An 18,001-nucleotide genomic window follows, 5' to 3' on the forward strand; every position below is an offset into this window, starting at 1 on the left:
CCTGGAGATGTAGTATCATCTTCGGCACTCCTCCGGAAATATGAACAAACGAGCACAGCGGAACCTATCTAAGTACGTATAAGTAAAGGTAAGTTACAGGCCCAGGAGAGCGACTTACATGGCCACGGTGGTTGCGGGATGACAGCTGTTCATGCTATTATGTATGTCTAACAGCATTGGCATGTAGGTCTAGCAGAATTGGCATGTAGGTATCAAGCCATTTTCCAATCTGCCATCCTCAAACCCCATCCCACTTGCGGCTTGTTGAGATTGGTACGACGGGTGGCTTGCGGTAGCTTACACATAGATTCCCATGGAAATTTGACGATGTCTGATGACTACCTGCAGCGTTATCAGCCAAGTCTCGACCAGAGCCTCTCGTGAGTTGTGACACATTGATATTAACCTCGAGGAGTCACTTTTAGGTGCCTTTTTGCCGTCAGGGGGAAGTCTCGGCAATAGAGTTCAGCCTCAGGGCTAGGGATGCCCAATATGGCTAGCATAGTGCAGCTCCCTGCTTCCCCGTGAGTGACGGATTTCTAGGGTGGAACATACGCCGCCCCCGCTGCGAGAAACTGACCGTGCGCAAGCAACCCTGTGCAGCCCTCACTCAGCTCAATGATATTTCGCAGCTACAACAGCTACGTACATGTAGGCGTACAAGAAGCCAGTCCAGAATTGAACCAAGCCCATTTTTCGTTCTCCCGCATCAGACCGGAACCCAAGGTATTGGATTCTCGGCGCAGGCAGCTTGTGGTTTACCATGACCCATCTGGAGCATCTGGAGCATCCATCTTCTCCGATGACGTCGTCTGTGTCTCAGCAATGTATTGAATGACTTCCCTTCTTCTCTCTCTACGGTTCCTGTTACAGTCAACTACTGCTTCGTCATGTTTTTGAATCTCATCGTCTCATCCTTCATCGCCAGTCGTCTGGCCTTGGCCATCCCTCCACCAGACTTCGGCTTCCCAGAGGCCCCAAACCATACCGAGCTCTCTGTAACTTACCAGGACAATGGCAATCCCTTGATCGTCACCGAGGCCGAGCTGTTTGGTGTAGGCAGTATGTGATGCCAGGCCTGCTTATATCTCGACTGCTGGCTGACTGACCATCTACCAGTTCCTGCCCAAGAACCCGCCGTCGCCGTCGAGACTGCCAACTACGACTCCATCGCAGCCTACAATGGATCCTATGTCCTCCTCATGGTCGACCCTGACGCGAGATATCCTTCGAATCCTAGCCTACGATTCCTGCTACATTGGCTTCAGACGGACATGACAACCACGGCAGAATCCCCGGATGGCACCAGCCAGCTCGTAAATTCCACCGCGCCACGGGTCCCCTACCTTCGACCATCCCCTCCAACCGACTCCGCGGCGCATCGCTACATCATCTATGCCTTTTTCCAGCATGAAAACTTCACGTTTCCTCAGGCCTTCGAGGGTTACGATGCTACAAACCGCACAAACTTCAATCTCACCGCCTTCCTAGACGAGTCCAAGCTTGGCCCAAGACCTGCCGCGGCCATGTACTACTTTGCCAGCAATCAAACCCAGGTACCACAGGATTACACAGCCGCAGCAGGTGGGACATACCCTGGCGGGAACGATGGTATCATCACAGCTGGGCCGGGACCCAGTATCACTCCGAGCACCACCTCTGCGACAGCCACTTCCTCCAGCACCGCTGCCTCCACTTCAACTGCAAGATCCACCGCTTCGGCTTCGACTTCGGCTTCAACTTCGGGCGGCGCATCACAAACCGCCTCAGGAACAGGATCAGCTGCTTCAGCATCGAGCACGAGTGGTGCCGTTAAGACATTTGCCGGGTCCGGATCCCTGCTCGCGTGCTTGATATCATTGTTGAACTTTATCTGAGCAGAAAGTTGTTCACAATGTTCGTGGCAGGAATGTTGTTCGGCTTGGATGAATCCCTTGGCTAGGTTGATCTTCGCACGTTGTATCGCATTGGATGTAAACACGGCGAGCCATCAGTCCGTTGGCCTGGTACGTGGTTTTCAGGCTACACTGTGCTCCTTCCAATGTGATTCCACGTTGCTCATAGCCGACAAAGAATGAAGGAAAAGGGGCAGTGAGGGGGCGAAAAGTTGCAAGCGTGTTCCTCGGACTAAGCCCTTTGCCTGCAGTAACCTGCAGTAATCGAGACGATGCTACCTAGCCAACACTCCTCAAGACAGAAAGCAACACATGGCTTCAAATCCATTCACCACTGTCGAAGACTGGCATGCAGGCACCAGTTACAGCCCTGGTGGACTGAACACTTCCTTCGGCTCTTGTTGGTTTTTTGGGAAATCCAGCGACATAGCCAACACCATAGCGTCTATCAAGTCCTGGCGAAAGCCATACACGTCCGCGCTCCATCTATGCAGCGGCGCCCATTCCGCGTTGAAGAGGATAACCCCAGCCCGTAATGATCACTGACCGCTTCCCTTTTGGTTTTGGGTCTCTTGTTTCTGCTTCTCGGCCTGTGCCTCGAGATCTGCTTTGATCTATCACGTGCTCGTTAGTATCTTGTCATCCGTCTTCATTTCGTGCCATACATCGGCTTCACTCTCCGTAGCATTCGCTTCTTCCCAGTGATGACTATGCTTTTTGTCCGGAAGCTTCTCCTGGGTGAGCTGGCTTTCGGGATGAGCTTTGAGATCGGCGGCGACTTCGGCACGGTGAAGGGCGGTGGGTTGAAGCAGCCGGGAGGTCGAGGTGTAGTGTCGGGTGGCCACCGACAGAATTCCCCGGCCCCTCATGGCAGTGTGGGAGAATGGCTTCATCGTGCAGAATACCGTTTGTTGTGCTTGAGCAGAAATGTGATCGATTCTGCCCAGTGCTGGGGGTGGCTGTTAATAAGTACCTTGCTTCTTTGGCAGGGGTGCCGAGTAAGGTGGTGTGATCAGGTTCGAAAGCTTTGAAGATCCCCGCGGCGTCATGCAGCGCCCAGAGCTGCTAGACGGTCAGTCAGTCCAGCCAGTGAGTAGCTTAGATGTCAGAATCGCACACCACTGGACGAAGTTTGGCGCTTCACGGCCCCAAGCAGGTCTGGATCGTTTGTAGAGATAAAGGTGAAACTTCGAAGATGATCGTACATGAATGACCTATCGAGGACCAGCCATTGATCCGGGAGTTCGAATCAGAAGCGTGGCCCTTGCAGATATCATCATCCCTGCAATTCTGTCCAGTCGGCAACCCCTTGGCATATGAGCTACGAACTATTAGAAGGTTTAGCCACAGCCAGTCCGCCATCTGACAGTCGAGCCTCCAGGCGCCTATCAAATCAAGGGTGGGCTGATTACAAGAGGGGCTTGGGGCCTTCCTCAGCAACGAGAAACAACCCATCTAGGATTTTTATGGGTGGACATTGGCATATCGCTTGTACAGATACAGAGTACGGGTAGAAATTTCGACGTTCCTATCCAAAGTTGTTCCAGAAGAAACCCGCCATCAATCCTAGAAGCCACTCTCGGCCTTAGACCTACTCTGTAAAGGCCCCAGTCCCGGGAACCCATCTCCGCCAGCCCCCCAGAATGCCATAATTTCTCCTCCAGAATGGCTGTGCTGTGGGGGAATCTGGGGCCGAGCCGCATCCTGGTCACCAGTACGGACATAGGATCAACGACATTCCAGGCCCGACGTTGACTTTGTGTACCAATCTAAGGCGCTTCTTCTTGGTTTGGGGCCGTCGACCTGAGGTTGAGCATATCCGCTTGCCTGAGATGCATGGACCCCTGGTGCGTCTGGGCCCCAAGGGAGTATCCGTGTCCAACCCAGGCGCCATCCAGATCATCTATGCCTTGAACTCTGGATGTACGCATTGCCTACCTAAGGTAGGCATTAGGCATTAGGCATTAGGCACCTTAGGCACCTTACATACTACCTTATCTGGTGCTACATGTTATGTTGATATTCAGGTGGTACCTGGTATCTACGATCTCTGGCCGCGTCCGTCATGACATCATCTGCCAGTGCCCGCTCGGCAGACCTTCCTACCTAATCAGAAGTGCTACCCCGCACGTTTCCCCCCAATGATTAAACGTCAGCGGATGCAGCCCGGCTGAGTTGCCGGGTTCAAGATGCTTCTCGAGGTGTCGACCGCAGTCACTCTGAGAGGGCATGCACCACTGAATCTACCACATCTACACGCTCATCTTCCTATAAATGACGTCGCGTCGGATTGCTGCACTCGCTGAACAGCTTTCTACTACCTCCAGATCTGTCCTCCATCCTGTTGCTCAGTCCAGAGCTCTAGCCAGCATGTCGCAAACGCCTTCCGCAGCCTGTAAGGACCAGACCTGACTTGACCTCAGCAGCTTGTCCAGCGAATGCTAACTGCTTCGACAGGCTGCAACACCCCAGCAGTCGTCAGCCAGGGCTACGTACGTTTTCTCTCGGACCTCTGTAGAAGTCCTTGTTGGCACTGACAGCGTCATCAGAAAGAAAAAGGCAGCTACACCACTGTCGACGGATTGAAGACTTGTAAGTGACTGTCAACCCGCCGGATGATTACCCACCAGGATCAAGATCTGACTCCAGGCGTGTTCAGATACCACCGGACCGTCATCAGCCAAGCAAGGCATTTTGGTCATCTACGATATCTTCGGCTTCTTCCCTCAAACCCTCCAGGGCGCCGATATCCTTGCACACGCGGATAAAGATCACCAATACCAAATCTTCATCCCGGACTGGTTTGAAGGCACCCCAGCCGACATTTCCTGGTACCCGCCCGACACAGAAGAGAAGGGCAAGAAGCTGGGTGAATTTTTCCAGACTTCTGCGGCTCCGCCCAAAACCGTCGCGCGCGTAAAGAAGGTGATTGATGAGTTGAAGGCCAAGCACCCCGATGTCAAGGACTGGGGTGTGGTTGGTTACTGCTGGGGCGGAAAAGTGAGTTTTCCATGTCCTCTGGGCTCTGCCACAGTATTACCACAGTCCATCGTAGCTAATCACCGCATCCAAGATCGTCAACCTAGTCTCCCAGGCCGGAACACCGTTCAAGGCAGCTGCAACGTGCCATCCAGCCATGGTGGATCCCAACGACGCGCCGAATGTCACGATTCCTATCCTCACGATTGCATCCAAGGATGAAGATAAGACCGCCGTCGATCAGTACGAGGCAAACTTGAAAGTGCCCAAGCAGGTTGAATGGTACCCCGACCAGATTCACGGCTTCATGGCCGCCCGAAGTGACTTGAAGGATCCCAACGTCAAGGCCGCATATGAGAAGGCATACCAGACGCTTCTGAACTTCTTCCATAAGTACTTGTGAATGGCAAATCGCTTTTTAGGGCCAGTTCTGCAGGTCAATAGAGGGCTCCGTAACACGGTTTCGAGCCAACCATGATGAATAGAATCGTAAAGGCGCATACCTACGCTGGCGCCAATGGGCTGCTCTTCAATCGTATTGAGTATTCTCCGACCTAAAGTACCTAGTATGTTTCTCACGGTGCGGCAAGATTTACCTCATGCCAACATTACTGCATAACTTCAGTGGCTCCGCAGGCCATCATCGATACCTGAGAAGCACGATCTCAATGCTGAAAGGGCCTTCTCATAGAATCACCCTCGGTCAAGTAGCTTGGATCCATGCGAAGCCAGCGTCTGAAACTTGCCGGAGTCGCGAGCCACCATGTGCACGGTAGCAAGCCGCGACAGACAAGAGGATAATCGTAGCAGTCGTTCTCACTGTAAGCTCGAAAGAGTACTCGAGATCGATGTGGAATATGACTTGGCAAGCAAGCGCTCCAATACAGATATCCCGTATTCTGCAGACCAACGGCAAGCCTATTTAGAACTGTCTGTTGTGGCCTTCACACGTCAGGGCCTCGGTGTCTTTTCTTCTCCTCTCCAAAGGAAGAATGCCAGCATGATGGTCATCTTCAACCCAGCTGCAGTCCACAATGCCCCGGCGAGACCCACCGAGCTATGAGCCCACGTGCCCCCGAGGACGGCACCGGTCAAAAGGAGGATGGGGGCGGCTGCGCGACGATTTCTCTCAGAGTTTTGGGTAATCCCCGCCAGGAGCAAGGGATCGGAGAAGAGGTCGCAGTAGATGCTGGTGAGCACGACGCTGGTGAGGCTGTTATATCCCAAGGCTCGGCTCGTCACGGCCTGTCCGCTGCTCTGGAAGGCCACTAAGGCCACAGGGACCAGCACCTCCCAGCGCAAGTCGCTGTCACTCTCGCTGTCGAGCATGACGATGACAGCTGCCGCGAGCACCAGCAGGAGTTGTGCGGCAAACGAGACGAGGAGGACCCAACGCCGTTTCGGGGAGAAATGCCGGTGGAAGTGACTGAAGCAGAAGGAGCCGAAGCAGAAGAAGGCGATCGAGGTCAGGGACCGAATCCATCGGGTCCCCTTGGTGGGTTCGACCAGGCCCAGCCCCAGGTAGACGGTGTTGCCGGTCTGCATGCTCACGAAGGAGCCCCAGATGAAGACCGCCGAACTGTCCAGCAGGCCCGTGATCACGTATGACAGCAGCAACAGAAGGTCGGCCCATTTCCTGTCAATGTCGTCGAGCATGTACTGGCGAAACCTGTCCCAAGAAGCACCTGCAGCGGGCTTCCCCAGCAGCGCGTCGGTTTCCTGGCCCGAGGCTCGTGCTGTAGAGTGCTCATCAGAGGAGTTGGCCCCATTGAGGGTGCCGTACCCGTTGCGAGTAGCTGTAGGCATGTGTGCTAGGCGAAGCACGGCAGTGTCTAGAGTCCGGGGCCGTCAGAGCCTGAGTAATGAGGTGCATGGAGGAAGAAAGACGGGAAACAATCTGGAGATGAAAGGACTGAGGTGCAGTCGAGCAGTCAAGAGACAGAATTATTGGATTGAAGATGCCAATAAACGTTCAGCCGGGCTCTACAATGATTTCACCACGTCCTTGCCTTCACCACCTTTCATTGAGATAGTAAATGGATGTACGGAGTAAGGTACATACTCTGCACGGAGCAGATGGATGTGCTCTGCTAAAGGTTGAGCCGGCCACTTCGCTGACGTCACACAATCCATATCTCTCATCTCACCTCTCACACTGCAGAGATAGATGGGGATGGGGATGGGGATGGCTCAATAAATGCCGTGATGAAGGTACATCATGTATTGATGATTCCAGGTGTCTCGCTCGTTCTTCGATGCCAGTTCCAGCCGGGCATTCCGGGTGCTTGATGAGAGACTGCTTACAGTACTACTACTAGCACCTACCTTGTATATATTGGCTGTAACAACCCCAGCGTTGCACCTGTCCTTGTTGCTGATTTCTAGCTGCCGTTCCTTCTACTCCTGCTCGTTCTGCATCTACAGATTCCTTGCAAGATGCAGCTCCTCCTCTGGTCACTTCTGACCAGCATATGCATCTGCTTGGCCGTTCCCATCTCGGAGAGGGACCAGCAACCCATCCGGGCCATCGACCGGAATAGTCCCTACACGCGGAAGCACCGAGATCCCTATGACCACAAGGTCGACTCGTACGGGAATGACTGGCAGCCACTCCCCTGGAGAAATGGGGATGGCGCGACCATGCTCGGCCCCCGGAACAGGGATCGCGAGAGGCAGAACCCGGACCTGATGCGCCCTCCGAGTACGGATCACGGCAGCATGCCCAACATGCGGTGGAGCTTCGCTGATTCCCACATGAGAATCGAGGTAGGTGCTTCTCTCTTCGAGCACAGTGCTGGTCCAGCGGTCCTGGTGCTGATGTTCTGTAGGAAGGAGGCTGGACTCGCCAGACGACGGTGCGAGAGCTGGGCATTAGCAAAGAACTCGCGGGCGTCAACATGAGACTCGACTATGGTGTCATCCGAGAGCTCCACTGGCACAAGGAAGCCGAATGGGCATATGTGCTCGAAGGCAACGTTCGGGTCACCGGTCTCGACAGCGAGGGCGGCAGCTTCATCGACGATCTCCAGAAAGGCGACCTGTGGTACTTTCCATCCGGCCACCCGCACTCCCTACAAGGGCTCAGCCCCAACGGCACCGAGTTTCTGCTGGTGTTTGACGATGGCAACTTCAACGAAGAGTCGACCTTCTTGTTGACCGACTGGCTGGCTCACACGCCCAAAGCTGTGCTTGGGGAGAACTTCCGACTAGCCCCCGAAGTCTTCAAGACGATCCCCAAGTCAGACAAGTACATCTTTCAAGGATCGTTGCCCGGGTCCATTGACGAGGAAAGGCCAGACGGCCGCCACGTCAAGAAGTCCAAATACCAGTTTACGCACAAGATGCTGGATCAAGAACCGGTCAACACGACGGGAGGGCAGGTCCGCATCACCGACTCGACCAACTTCCCCATTTCCAAGACCATTGCCGCGGCTCATCTCGACATCCAGCCGGGAGCCTTGCGCGAGATGCACTGGCACCCCAATGCGGACGAGTGGTCGTTCTTCATCAAGGGCCGCGCCCGCGTCACCGTCTTTGGCGCCGAGGGCACCGCCCGAACGTTTGACTTCGTGGCCGGAGACGTTGGGGTCATCCCGCGCAACATGGGCCATTTCATCGAAAACCTGAGCGACGACGAGCCTGTGGAGGTGCTTGAGATCTTCCGCGCCGACAAGTTCCAGGATTTCTCGCTGTTCCAGTGGCTGGGCGAGACGCCCCAGAGGATGGTGACGGATCATATTTTTGCCAATGACAAGGAAGGGGCCGAGAGGTTCTTGAAGGAGATTCATGGTGCCGACTATGACCCTATCCGAGGGAAAGATGCCTAGCGAGATGGTCAGTCCATCTGCAGTGCTGGGGATTTCTCAGGAGATCAGTGGGAGATCACAGTGCTGCGGTTTGACCGGAAGATCACATCAATGAAGCAAACTTTGGGGGAAGCATGATGCCCTAATGCACTCAGCTTCATTCAAACAAAGATCAAGGAGAAAGAAGAGTATGATTTGAGGCTTGGCCAGGCATTGCAAATGAATTAGATGGATCAAAAACCTCTCAGTCCTGACATGAAGACTACTTCTTCTCATCCCTTTCCCCCTTCTTCACTTCCCGCAGGAGATTCTTGCCCGCCTGTGCAAACGGTGCTCGCGCCTTGGCAACCCCATCCTCATTAGCACTGATTCTATCTCTCTCTTCCGATCCAGTATCGCCAATGGCTGACTAAATACGATGACTGAGAATCTCCAATGGCAGGTTATATATGATGACTGAGAATCTCCTTAGGATGATCCTATCCATAGCCTAACCGACTGAAGAAGAAGAAACAACAGCAAAGAAGAAGCTTACTTTTAATTATATCTAGAGGGTTATTTTGCGGCTGAGCCTGATCTTCTCGCCGTAGAGGTAGAAGACCCACGGAATGGGCAGCATCGCCAGGCCTAGGAAGCCCAAGAGACTGTTACCCCAGCCGAGGCCGAGGGCTTCATAGAGGGCGGGACCGGCCAGGGGGAGGAATGCGCCGGCAATGGAACGCATGAACGTGTTGGCGGCCATGGCGGAGGCGGCGGCTTCGGCGCCGAAACAGTCGACGAGGTAGACCAGAACCGGCAGCTAGAGATAGAAGAGACAGTCACAGGTCAGTCAAGCCGCTCTTTTATTATACTGGGTTCGATTGATGCAGAGAATTAGGGGTACGGCCAGGGGTCTGTTTCTGATTTCGTCGGGAAAGGAAATACTCTTCTTACCATGGTGAAGATCATGCCGACGCCAATGAAGACGGTGCCGAGGATGGGCACGATCCAGTGTGTCTGCTTGTCGGCCGCCCATCCGTACCAGAACATGCCGATGGGGATGGACGGCGACATGATGGCCATCAGCACGAGGCGGTCTTCCGGCTTGGACACGCCGTTCTTGGCCGTGCGCTGCCTGATGAACTGGTCGCTGAGTCGGGCCTGGGCGGCCAAGCCGGCCCCCATGCCCACGCCCATGCCGAGGTACGACAGGCCGGAGATGCTCGTCGACCAGCCATACTGGTCCATGTAGACGGTGGAGAAGGTGGTGAAGAGGAGAAATATAAGCCCGAAGTAGAAGGCCGTGTATAACGACAGGAGTAGTACGATGGGCGATAACACCAGAAGTTTCAGCGGCCGCACAATTCCTCGTCGGAGCTCAGCCCCGATATCTGGCTTCTCGACATAAGTCGCGGGCTCAGGCTCGTCTTTGGCTTGTGCTCGCGCCCGCGCCCGCGCTTTACGGCGGAGGAGGACTGGCGCGAATGTTTCGCACAGAAAGGCAAATATCAGAGCGAGGCACACGCCAGTCTGTAAGAGTGGCTCAGGTCAGTTACTTGTGCTTGGCAATCGATATATACCTCCTTCTCGGAGCTGCAGAGCACGAATGAATGAAATGGAATGAGGGAATAGGGCATGCTAGACGTACCGCAATGGCGATGACGCGAAATACCCAGCGCCAGCCAACGTCCTGTGCGATGAAGCCGCCCATGACGGGGCCTATGATCGGTCCCAAGAGAGGGCCCAGCACAAACAAGGACATCCATTTCCCCCGGTGCTCTCTGGGGACGACGTCGGCGAGCGTACCACCGCATAAGGCCAGACTGGCCCCTCCGGTTCCGCCGCTCAACACCCGGAATGCCATGAACTGGCCGAGGTTGGCCGCAAAGGCGGTGCCGAGAAGGAAGGCGAGGAACAAGACGGTTGAAACGAGGTAGACGACGAGCCGCCCGTACATCTCGGACAAGGGCGCCCAGAGCAGAGGGCCCAGGGCAAAGCCGAGGACATAGATCGACACGGTCAGCGACGCCACCGCGTGGCTGGTGAATCCGAACTCGTCCATGAGCTGACCGGCGGCTGGGGCAAACATGGTGGATGCGAGATTCCTGAGGCTAGGGTCAGCATCACTGTAGATTGTTCGTTGACGGGGGATGGGGGAGAAAAATTTTTGGGTAGGAAAGAAAATGGCGTCCATACACGGCCAGCATGAGTCCAGCGACCACAATGACCTGGGCGTTTCGCTTCCTGGCTGGCCAGTTCAAGGGATTTCCGGGGTCGTCTGGTCCATCCCACTGCGAATCAGCAGTGCTCGGATCTAGCTGCGCCACCACCGTCTTCTCTACATCAGTCTCCGGGTTTCTTTGTGCGTCAACAGAAGGGCCGTCAGGGTCTGTTGCTGTCAGAGACATGGTATCGTGGTTGTTGAGCTCCTTGGGTGCCGTAGTCGGCCCCATCTTGGGGGGCTTGAATCCTTGAGGAACGATCAGGAGGAGGAGGAGGAGCAGGAGGAGAAGGACAAGGAGGAGGACGAGGAGATGAGCGCGAGGACAAGTAATATTTAAGATTCAACTTTGGAGAACGGCAGGGGTGTGTCAAGGGTTGGACATCACGAGGAGAACCGCCTGGAGGCTCGCGCCTGTACCTTTGGCCTTAGCCACCGCACAGTCTCCCGATGAATCATGTTTGGCATCACTTCCCCCTTTTGACAGAGCAGCATTCTGCACACGTCAGAGTGATAGGCATATCAGTAGCCGTACAAGTGGACAATGATCATGATCCCTCTCGAGAGTTAACCGTCTGTTGCTGCGGGGTGAATTTGATGCAAGTGAGGGAGGAAGCAGGCAGATGTACAACGCTATACAGGGGCAGGTGCAGCACATGATTGGCTCGGACCGGACAGAGTCGGACTTAACGGCCAAACAGCAACGGAGTTAAGGCTTCTTAGGCTTAGGGTTTAGGGGTTTAGGCTTAGGAGTTTAGGCTTAGGCTTAGGGGCTACATAGACGAGCAGTTGGAGGTGGACGATGAAGATGAACCCGACGTAGTGGACAATCCAGAGAGCCTCGCATCACCATCACCATCACCATCACCAGTGGATTCCTCCGCCCGCTCAGCTTCCTCCTTCATTGTCCACAACCCCGGCGCAGTGATCTCAGCTCGGGAGACATGCTCATGAGGCCACTGCCGTCGCATACGTTCTTCCTCTGGCATACATTTCCGGAAAGCGTCAATCCTTTCATCAAGATCCTGCATGTTCCCTCGTTGTCGGCCGCCATTCCATGAGGCACGGGGAAATATTGTGAACGTGGAGCAGGCCATGGGGCCACTGATACTCAGCATCTCATTGGCAGCTGTGGTTTTTCTCATGGACGAAGAGGTCTGTCCCTAGCGTTTTCTGTCTCCATCATGCCACCATCATGAGATGGATCTTTACTGTAAGCAAATGCCTCGTCGCAGCTAACGGCCTTCATTCGAGGTGAGGTCCGCGTCAACTTCCATGCCGAGAGAGACGATCTCCTCGTGCGGTATCGACGCGGCACCGAAGAAGCTCTCGCCTGGACCGACTTCATCAACACCACGCAGCTGCCGGTGATCCAAGCCTTCACTCACTATCTGTTCGTGACTCGCTCCACCGAGTCAACCAGGTATATCTGGTCCATGACGGGACTGCTGATCCGCATTGCGGTCTGTCAGCATCGGCTTCCATCGGGATTGGTCTCTCCTTCCCGGAATATCCATCTTCGACGCAGAGATGAGGCGCCGACTCTGGTTGACGGTGTGCCACCCTGATTTCTTGCCCGGCGACCGCTAGGTCTCGGGGGACTGTCGATACACCTTGGTCTGTTCGACACCCACCCCCCGGCGAACGTCGATGACGCAGACTTGGACCCGGACATGACGCAGAAGCCCAGGTCGAGAGACGGATTCACCGACGCGACCCTGTGCGTCTTTCAATGCTAGGCGTGGCAGGTCGCGACGCTGGTCAAGGACAAGATCTCCAAGCTGGGCGCGGACCGCGCATCGCCAGACTGGAGCGCCTTGCGGCAGTCGCAGTCGCAGTCGCAGTTGCTGGCCGACTTCGACGACGTGGTGTTCGGTCACTTGCTCTGTGACGTGCGCCCGGAGCAGCGGCTTCCAGTGATGGCCTTGAGGATGGCCACGGTGTACAGTAAGCGGTATGAGCTCATGTTGAGCTGGGATCCTCAGTGTCTCTTGTCACCGTCCACCAACGACCAACTGTGCGAAGACCAAAGAAGGCCTGCAGATTGTGGCCAGATGCCTGACGGGCACCTCGGACGCCGTACGCCAGGAGCCCGTCATCAGCACCAGGCCATGCAGTGCAGACCAGGCCAACATCAACATGCACCACACGGGATTTGAGATGCGAGAGCTAGATGGCTTTCGAGACCACAGCCCGGCTTCCCTTCAAGTGTTGAACTCGTCAGCAAGCCAGACCGAGGCCGATGCATCCACGAATCTGAGCTTCCCTTTGGATTGGCTCAACTATGATCTATGATCACTGGGATGAAATCTTCGGTATCGACGAACAGGCTTGATTAGAACGGGACGCTTATACTGTGCCGAGATGTCCTCGAATTCCTTCCTCGTTTCTAACAAATAATGAACAATAAACGATGAATAAGGACCGATAAATGACAAAATTGAACGATAGCAATATAGTTTGAGTCCATCCGCGTAGTTGGCTACAGTACGAGCCGCTACAGGTCCACGATGACATCTTGGTAGGCACGCGAGTCCAGCCAAGCCCGGCGGCCGACAATGCTCTTAGGGTCTTAAGGCTGTCAGGAATCACAATCCATTAATATTGTCAGACCAGGGGAAGCTGTACATACTCCGTACTCCGTACATACACGCCCAATGAGACACAACAGATGGAGACGGCGTATTTTGATCAGATAAGATTGGAGCCTCGACGCCACGCCTCCTGAGCCCACTTCTTAGCCGACCTCGGCCGGCACTATGTATTGTGTATTGTGTATTGTATATATATAGGCGGCTCCCTGTTTCTTGGGGGGCCTGCTGGGTGGCCAAATGGTCCTCTGGCCTGGATGCTGCTGCTGCGTCGGTCTTTCAGCTCGTGGTGTAGTAGGCTGGTCAAAATGCCGTCCAATGAAGGTCTCGGTCTAGGGGTCGCGGTTGCTGGCCGGACTCGGACTCACCCCTTCAGAGTCCTGGTGTTGGGAGGCTCTTATGGAGGACTGGGAGCAGCTCTGAATCTGCTGGATCTTTGCAACGGTCGCCCGGCTCGCTTTTCCTCCGACCAAGTCCAGCCCCTCAACCGGGGCAAGATCCCCGTCGACATTACAGTTGTCGACGAGCGCGACGGCTACTGTGAGTTACTACTGTACTCATGCTCGTGGGGACGCCCACGATTGCTCTATGTCATGTCGTCTATGCTCGTGCGAGTTGGAGTGGTCACTGGCTAATTTGAATCTTGCCCAATGTGCAGACCACTTGATCGCATCGCCACTCGCGTTTGCTTCGGCTGCATTTGCACCCAAGGTGTGGACCAAGTTCGAAGAGATCCCAGCCCTGAAGAACATCCGCTTCGTCCGGGGGAGTGTGAGGAGTGTCGACCCCAAAAGCAGACGGGCCACTGTCACGGTGACCGGGACTGGGACCGGGACCGAGACTGAGACCGAGCTGAACTACGACTTTCTGGTGGCGGCCACGGGCCTCCGACGGGTGTGGCCGGTCGTACCACAAGCCACGACGCGGGAAGGATACTTGGTCGTAGCCAATGCCCAGATCCGGTCGGTGCGAGATGCCCAAGAGGGCGTGGTCGTGGTGGGTGGAGGTAAGACTGGCAATATCAGACTCAGACTCGGACTCGGAATTGTCGCCTTGTCTAAGGGCACGCACGGCATCTAACACTAACGTTGCTCAGGTGCCGTGGGAATAGAGATGGCGGCGGAAATCAAGCTGGTCATGCCGGCGCAGAAAGTGACGTTAATCCACTCCAGGGACAAGCTCTGCTCTTCCGAGCCTCTACCGGACGATTTCAAAGACACCTGCTTGACGAAGCTTCGCGAGGCGGGAGTTGAGACCATCATGGGCGAACGGGTTCTTGGGACGGAGACGGAGACGGTGGAAGAGAACGGGGCCGTTCGGTCGAGGTCGACTCTCAATCTGTCCAGCGGCAGAACGATTCGGGCCAGCGAAGTGATTTACGCCATCTCGAGGAGCTTGCCGACAAGCCAGTATCTTCCAGCTACAGTCGTGGATGAAGAAGGTTACATCAAGATCACCCCATCGTAAGTGAAGCCGGAATTCTCTCCAAGCTGTTTTGACTCTAGTGGTGGTGGCTGGCCGGCCAACTGACCTGGGTTTGTTTTCGTCAGGTTGAGCTTCCCTGAGGAGGTGTCGAACTCGCAGTATCACTTCGCGGTGGGCGATCTGACCAAATGGTCGGGCATCAAACGCTGCGGTGGCGCCATGCACCAAGGCCAATACGCGGCCCAGAACATCCACCAGCTGATGCTGCAGGAGATGCAGGGCACAGCCCCCAAGTTCATGGAGCTGAGCGAGGTGCCGCCCATGATCTGCATCGCGATTGGCAACCAGGCCGTCGCCCACTATCCCACCCAGGGAACCAAGGTCGGGTCGGATATTTTGCAGCTTTTCTTTGAAAACGACCTGGGCAACAGGAGTACGTATATCGCCTGTCTTGTGTCTCCCCTCCCTGGGCGGGTTTGGCTGATTCGCACGTCTAGTATGTTGGGACCATATGCAGCTTGGGAAGGAATTTCCCGAAACCGTGGCTGGAGAAGCTACTCTGTAGGTAGTAACTTTAGTAAAGCAACTCATGATCAACGTTCAACGTTCAACATGACCCCCAATATCTCGTCTGCACCGCACCCCTGAGGCCTAGTATAGAGTACAGAGTACAGAGTAGCATCTTGGGATGCTCAACTTAACTCATCCACGGTAGCAGGCCAAGCGGATGTCACTGGTAGTAAGTAGTAGTGCTCCGTACCGACATCCTGGACACCGAAACAACTATCCCCATCCCGGCCGCATCTGGATTCTGGACCGGTGGCAGAGTGAGGGGCGCGCAAACCGAGTATGTTGTCTGCTGTCTGCTCTCGGGTCGGATGCAAAGTGTCATGTCGCACTATTACGTCTTCGAAATCCATTCTTCAGCAGGGCAGAGACCTTGGACAAAGGACAAGTGTTTCTCCGCCCGGGGGCTCCCGTCGCAGTGGCTCTTCCTGTCTTGCATCACTCATTTTATTTTCTCGCAGTGTCGAATGTCGCCATAATGGCTAACTAGTGCTGTGGCAGGCACAATCCGATATCGCAGGCCGGTGCCAAGGGACGAATCCTGCCATCTTCGACCTTCGTCACATACGAGAAACTGAGGATCCCGTGGGTAGCGGTCGTGTCATGGCACGAACCCACCGGCGACGTGAACGTGTCGGAGGGAGGGAGCTGGCAAGGTTCTGCAGGTGGTAGGTGGGTGCTAGTGCCACGCAACGAGGCCCAGGAGGTCCAGGAGGACGACGTGATTGGAGATTATCTTATCAGATGAAAATTCTTCAAGTTGAGCCGATGTCCACTGCCCGGAGATTGATTGAATGCCTCCAAGTGGCCTTGGGATCCCTGCAGGCTGGGCACTCCACGGTGCCCTTAGGCTGCTCCGGGGCTCAGGAGGCTCCTCAGGCGTGCAAATTGAGTTATCTGATTCACTCATGGAATTATCTGATCGGCGAAGAATTGAAGCGGAGTGCCAAGTGCCAAGCGCCAAGCGGGCTCGGCGCCTTGAATTTCACGCCGCTGGTATTAGTATTGGTATTGGACTCTGTACGGATACTGCGTACGGATTCTGCGCGTCGTATGCGTGGGATGGGGACTTTCCAGTGGACCTGTTTGGTACTGGTAAGGATTACGGAGTATGGAGTGCAGATACAGAGTACGGATACAGTAGTACAACCTACCTAGGTATACAAGCCAGTCTGAGTCTGACGAAACCAGACCACGGTGCGTATTTCCAGTACCATTACCATTTTGATTACCATTACCATTAATTACGGTTTCGCCGGCAAGACTGTACTGCCATTACCTTGAAAGCCTTGATGGATGATTCATGATGGATGCTGGATGGGATGGCACGGCCATGTGACCTTGACCTTGACACCGGCGGACTGGGCTAGGCTTAGACTTGCATGTCTGAGAGTCTGGACTTCTTTCGGATACAAACAACAATCGTACCTTGCTTGCACACCGGATTAAGCAGTTGGCCGTTCAATCAAGATCACGCTGGTTGTCGTGGGCAGACAAATCGCGTCTCCGAGTCCGATACAGTGTCCGTTGAGGCGAGTCAAAGTCACCATCACCATCATGGACATGGACATGGACATGGAATTGGAATCGTTGAAAGGGCGCGGGAGCGCGCCAGACACGCCCTCGCCCTTGGATCTGGTCTGTGTGGGATTTGGGGCGAGCGCGCTGTCCATCGCTGTTGCGTTGCATGAGAGACGAGCGCTCGACAAGACGGTCTTCCTCGAACGGCAGCCCGAGGAGACCTGGACGCCCGGCTCCTGTTCGGACTCGACTTCGCCCGCCAGTCGCGGCCGGCTGAGGACATCGTTCCTGAACGACCTGGTCACGTCGGAGAACCCGCGGTCGAAATTCACCTTCATGAACTACCTGCACGCGACTGACCGGCTGGTGGTCTATGCCAACAGTTCCCAACTCCATCCGTCGCGTGAGATGTACGCCGACTATCTGCGCTGGTGTGCGGCCTCCTTTCAGCACCAGGTCAGCTTCGGGAAGCAGGCGAAGTCCATCTCTCCGGTTTCGGTTCCGGCGCGAGAACGAGACGGCCCAGGGCCCGGCCCTGTGCGAGCTTGGAACGTGGTGTTTGTCGACGTGGCGACTGGACGACAGGACTCCATTGTCGCCAACCAAGTCATCTGTGCGGTCGGCCTGCAGCACTATATCCCTACGTCTCTCTCCAGCCTTGGCCCCGGCCTTTCCCCTTCGTCCGGCCCCGTTGTCCACGCCGCAGAGTCTTTGCCGCGCATTGCAGCGGTCTTGCGCGCAACGGGCGGAGAGGCCCGGTTGGCCATCGTCGGTGACGGCCAGACCGCCGCCGAACTGTTCGACCATCTCCATGGCATTCGCGCCGACCATCAGGTGGTCTGGTTCACGCAGGATCCGGTCCTACGAGCCACGGACGACACGCCCTTGTAGGTAATCCCGGAACGGATGTGTTGAGTAGTTGTCTGCTCTGCTCTGCTCTGCTCTGCTCTGCTCTGCTCTGCTCTGCTCTGCTCTGCTCTGCTCTGCTCTGCTCTGCTCTGCTCTGCTCTGCTCTGC

The 18,001-nt window shown here is 55.3% G+C and overlaps 9 protein-coding genes across 9 annotated transcripts in view; 6 read left to right on the forward strand and 3 right to left on the reverse strand.

The window, feature by feature from the left end:
* Window positions 1-890: 890 nt before the first annotated feature.
* Window positions 891-1,877, forward strand: A1O3_04633 (uncharacterized protein; the record flags this gene model as incomplete). Its single annotated transcript, XM_007734761.1, has 2 exons — window positions 891-1,062; window positions 1,120-1,877. The coding sequence occupies 2 exons, from the start codon at window positions 891-893 to the stop codon at window positions 1,875-1,877; spliced, it is 930 nt and encodes a 309-aa protein (XP_007732951.1).
* A 557-nt stretch (window positions 1,878-2,434) lies between these two features.
* A1O3_04634 (uncharacterized protein) lies at window positions 2,435-2,788 on the reverse strand (the record flags this gene model as incomplete). Its single annotated transcript, XM_007734762.1, has 2 exons — window positions 2,435-2,509; window positions 2,561-2,788. 2 exons carry the CDS (start codon window positions 2,786-2,788, stop codon window positions 2,435-2,437), a joined length of 303 nt encoding a protein of 100 aa, XP_007732952.1.
* A 1,477-nt stretch (window positions 2,789-4,265) lies between these two features.
* A1O3_04635 (carboxymethylenebutenolidase) lies at window positions 4,266-5,277 on the forward strand (the record flags this gene model as incomplete). The annotated part of the gene is made up of 5 exons (XM_007734763.1): window positions 4,266-4,290; window positions 4,353-4,387; window positions 4,445-4,487; window positions 4,555-4,895; window positions 4,969-5,277. 5 exons carry the CDS (start codon window positions 4,266-4,268, stop codon window positions 5,275-5,277), a joined length of 753 nt encoding a protein of 250 aa, XP_007732953.1.
* A 548-nt stretch (window positions 5,278-5,825) lies between these two features.
* Window positions 5,826-6,680, reverse strand: A1O3_04636 (uncharacterized protein; the record flags this gene model as incomplete). Its single annotated transcript, XM_007734764.1, has 1 exon — window positions 5,826-6,680. The coding sequence occupies one exon, from the start codon at window positions 6,678-6,680 to the stop codon at window positions 5,826-5,828; it is 855 nt and encodes a 284-aa protein (XP_007732954.1).
* Window positions 6,681-7,310: 630 nt separating this feature from the next.
* A1O3_04637 (oxalate decarboxylase) lies at window positions 7,311-8,701 on the forward strand (the record flags this gene model as incomplete). The annotated part of the gene is made up of 2 exons (XM_007734765.1): window positions 7,311-7,640; window positions 7,703-8,701. 2 exons carry the CDS (start codon window positions 7,311-7,313, stop codon window positions 8,699-8,701), a joined length of 1,329 nt encoding a protein of 442 aa, XP_007732955.1.
* Window positions 8,702-9,227: 526 nt separating this feature from the next.
* A1O3_04638 (uncharacterized protein) lies at window positions 9,228-11,112 on the reverse strand (the record flags this gene model as incomplete). Its single annotated transcript, XM_007734766.1, has 4 exons — window positions 9,228-9,479; window positions 9,614-10,189; window positions 10,308-10,764; window positions 10,856-11,112. 4 exons carry the CDS (start codon window positions 11,110-11,112, stop codon window positions 9,228-9,230), a joined length of 1,542 nt encoding a protein of 513 aa, XP_007732956.1.
* A 797-nt stretch (window positions 11,113-11,909) lies between these two features.
* On the forward strand, window positions 11,910-12,448 carry A1O3_04639 (uncharacterized protein; the record flags this gene model as incomplete). The annotated part of the gene is made up of 2 exons (XM_007734767.1): window positions 11,910-12,035; window positions 12,116-12,448. The coding sequence occupies 2 exons, from the start codon at window positions 11,910-11,912 to the stop codon at window positions 12,446-12,448; spliced, it is 459 nt and encodes a 152-aa protein (XP_007732957.1).
* Window positions 12,449-13,779: 1,331 nt separating this feature from the next.
* On the forward strand, window positions 13,780-15,461 carry A1O3_04640 (uncharacterized protein; the record flags this gene model as incomplete). The annotated part of the gene is made up of 5 exons (XM_007734768.1): window positions 13,780-14,011; window positions 14,130-14,477; window positions 14,568-14,934; window positions 15,022-15,329; window positions 15,394-15,461. The coding sequence occupies 5 exons, from the start codon at window positions 13,780-13,782 to the stop codon at window positions 15,459-15,461; spliced, it is 1,323 nt and encodes a 440-aa protein (XP_007732958.1).
* A 1,559-nt stretch (window positions 15,462-17,020) lies between these two features.
* The window catches only part of A1O3_04641 (uncharacterized protein), a gene marked incomplete at both ends in the record, with an annotated part of 1,974 nt that continues 993 nt past the window's right edge, over window positions 17,021-18,001 (forward strand). The window contains one exon of the mRNA XM_007734769.1: window positions 17,021-17,871. Coding sequence (XP_007732959.1) covers window positions 17,021-17,871 — 851 coding nt within the window. The remainder of the gene's footprint in view (window positions 17,872-18,001) is intronic.

The sequence above is a fragment of the Capronia epimyces genome (assembly GCF_000585565.1).
Source record: "Capronia epimyces CBS 606.96 chromosome Unknown aczIQ-supercont1.4, whole genome shotgun sequence".
Classification (NCBI taxonomy): domain Eukaryota; kingdom Fungi; phylum Ascomycota; class Eurotiomycetes; order Chaetothyriales; family Herpotrichiellaceae; genus Capronia; species Capronia epimyces.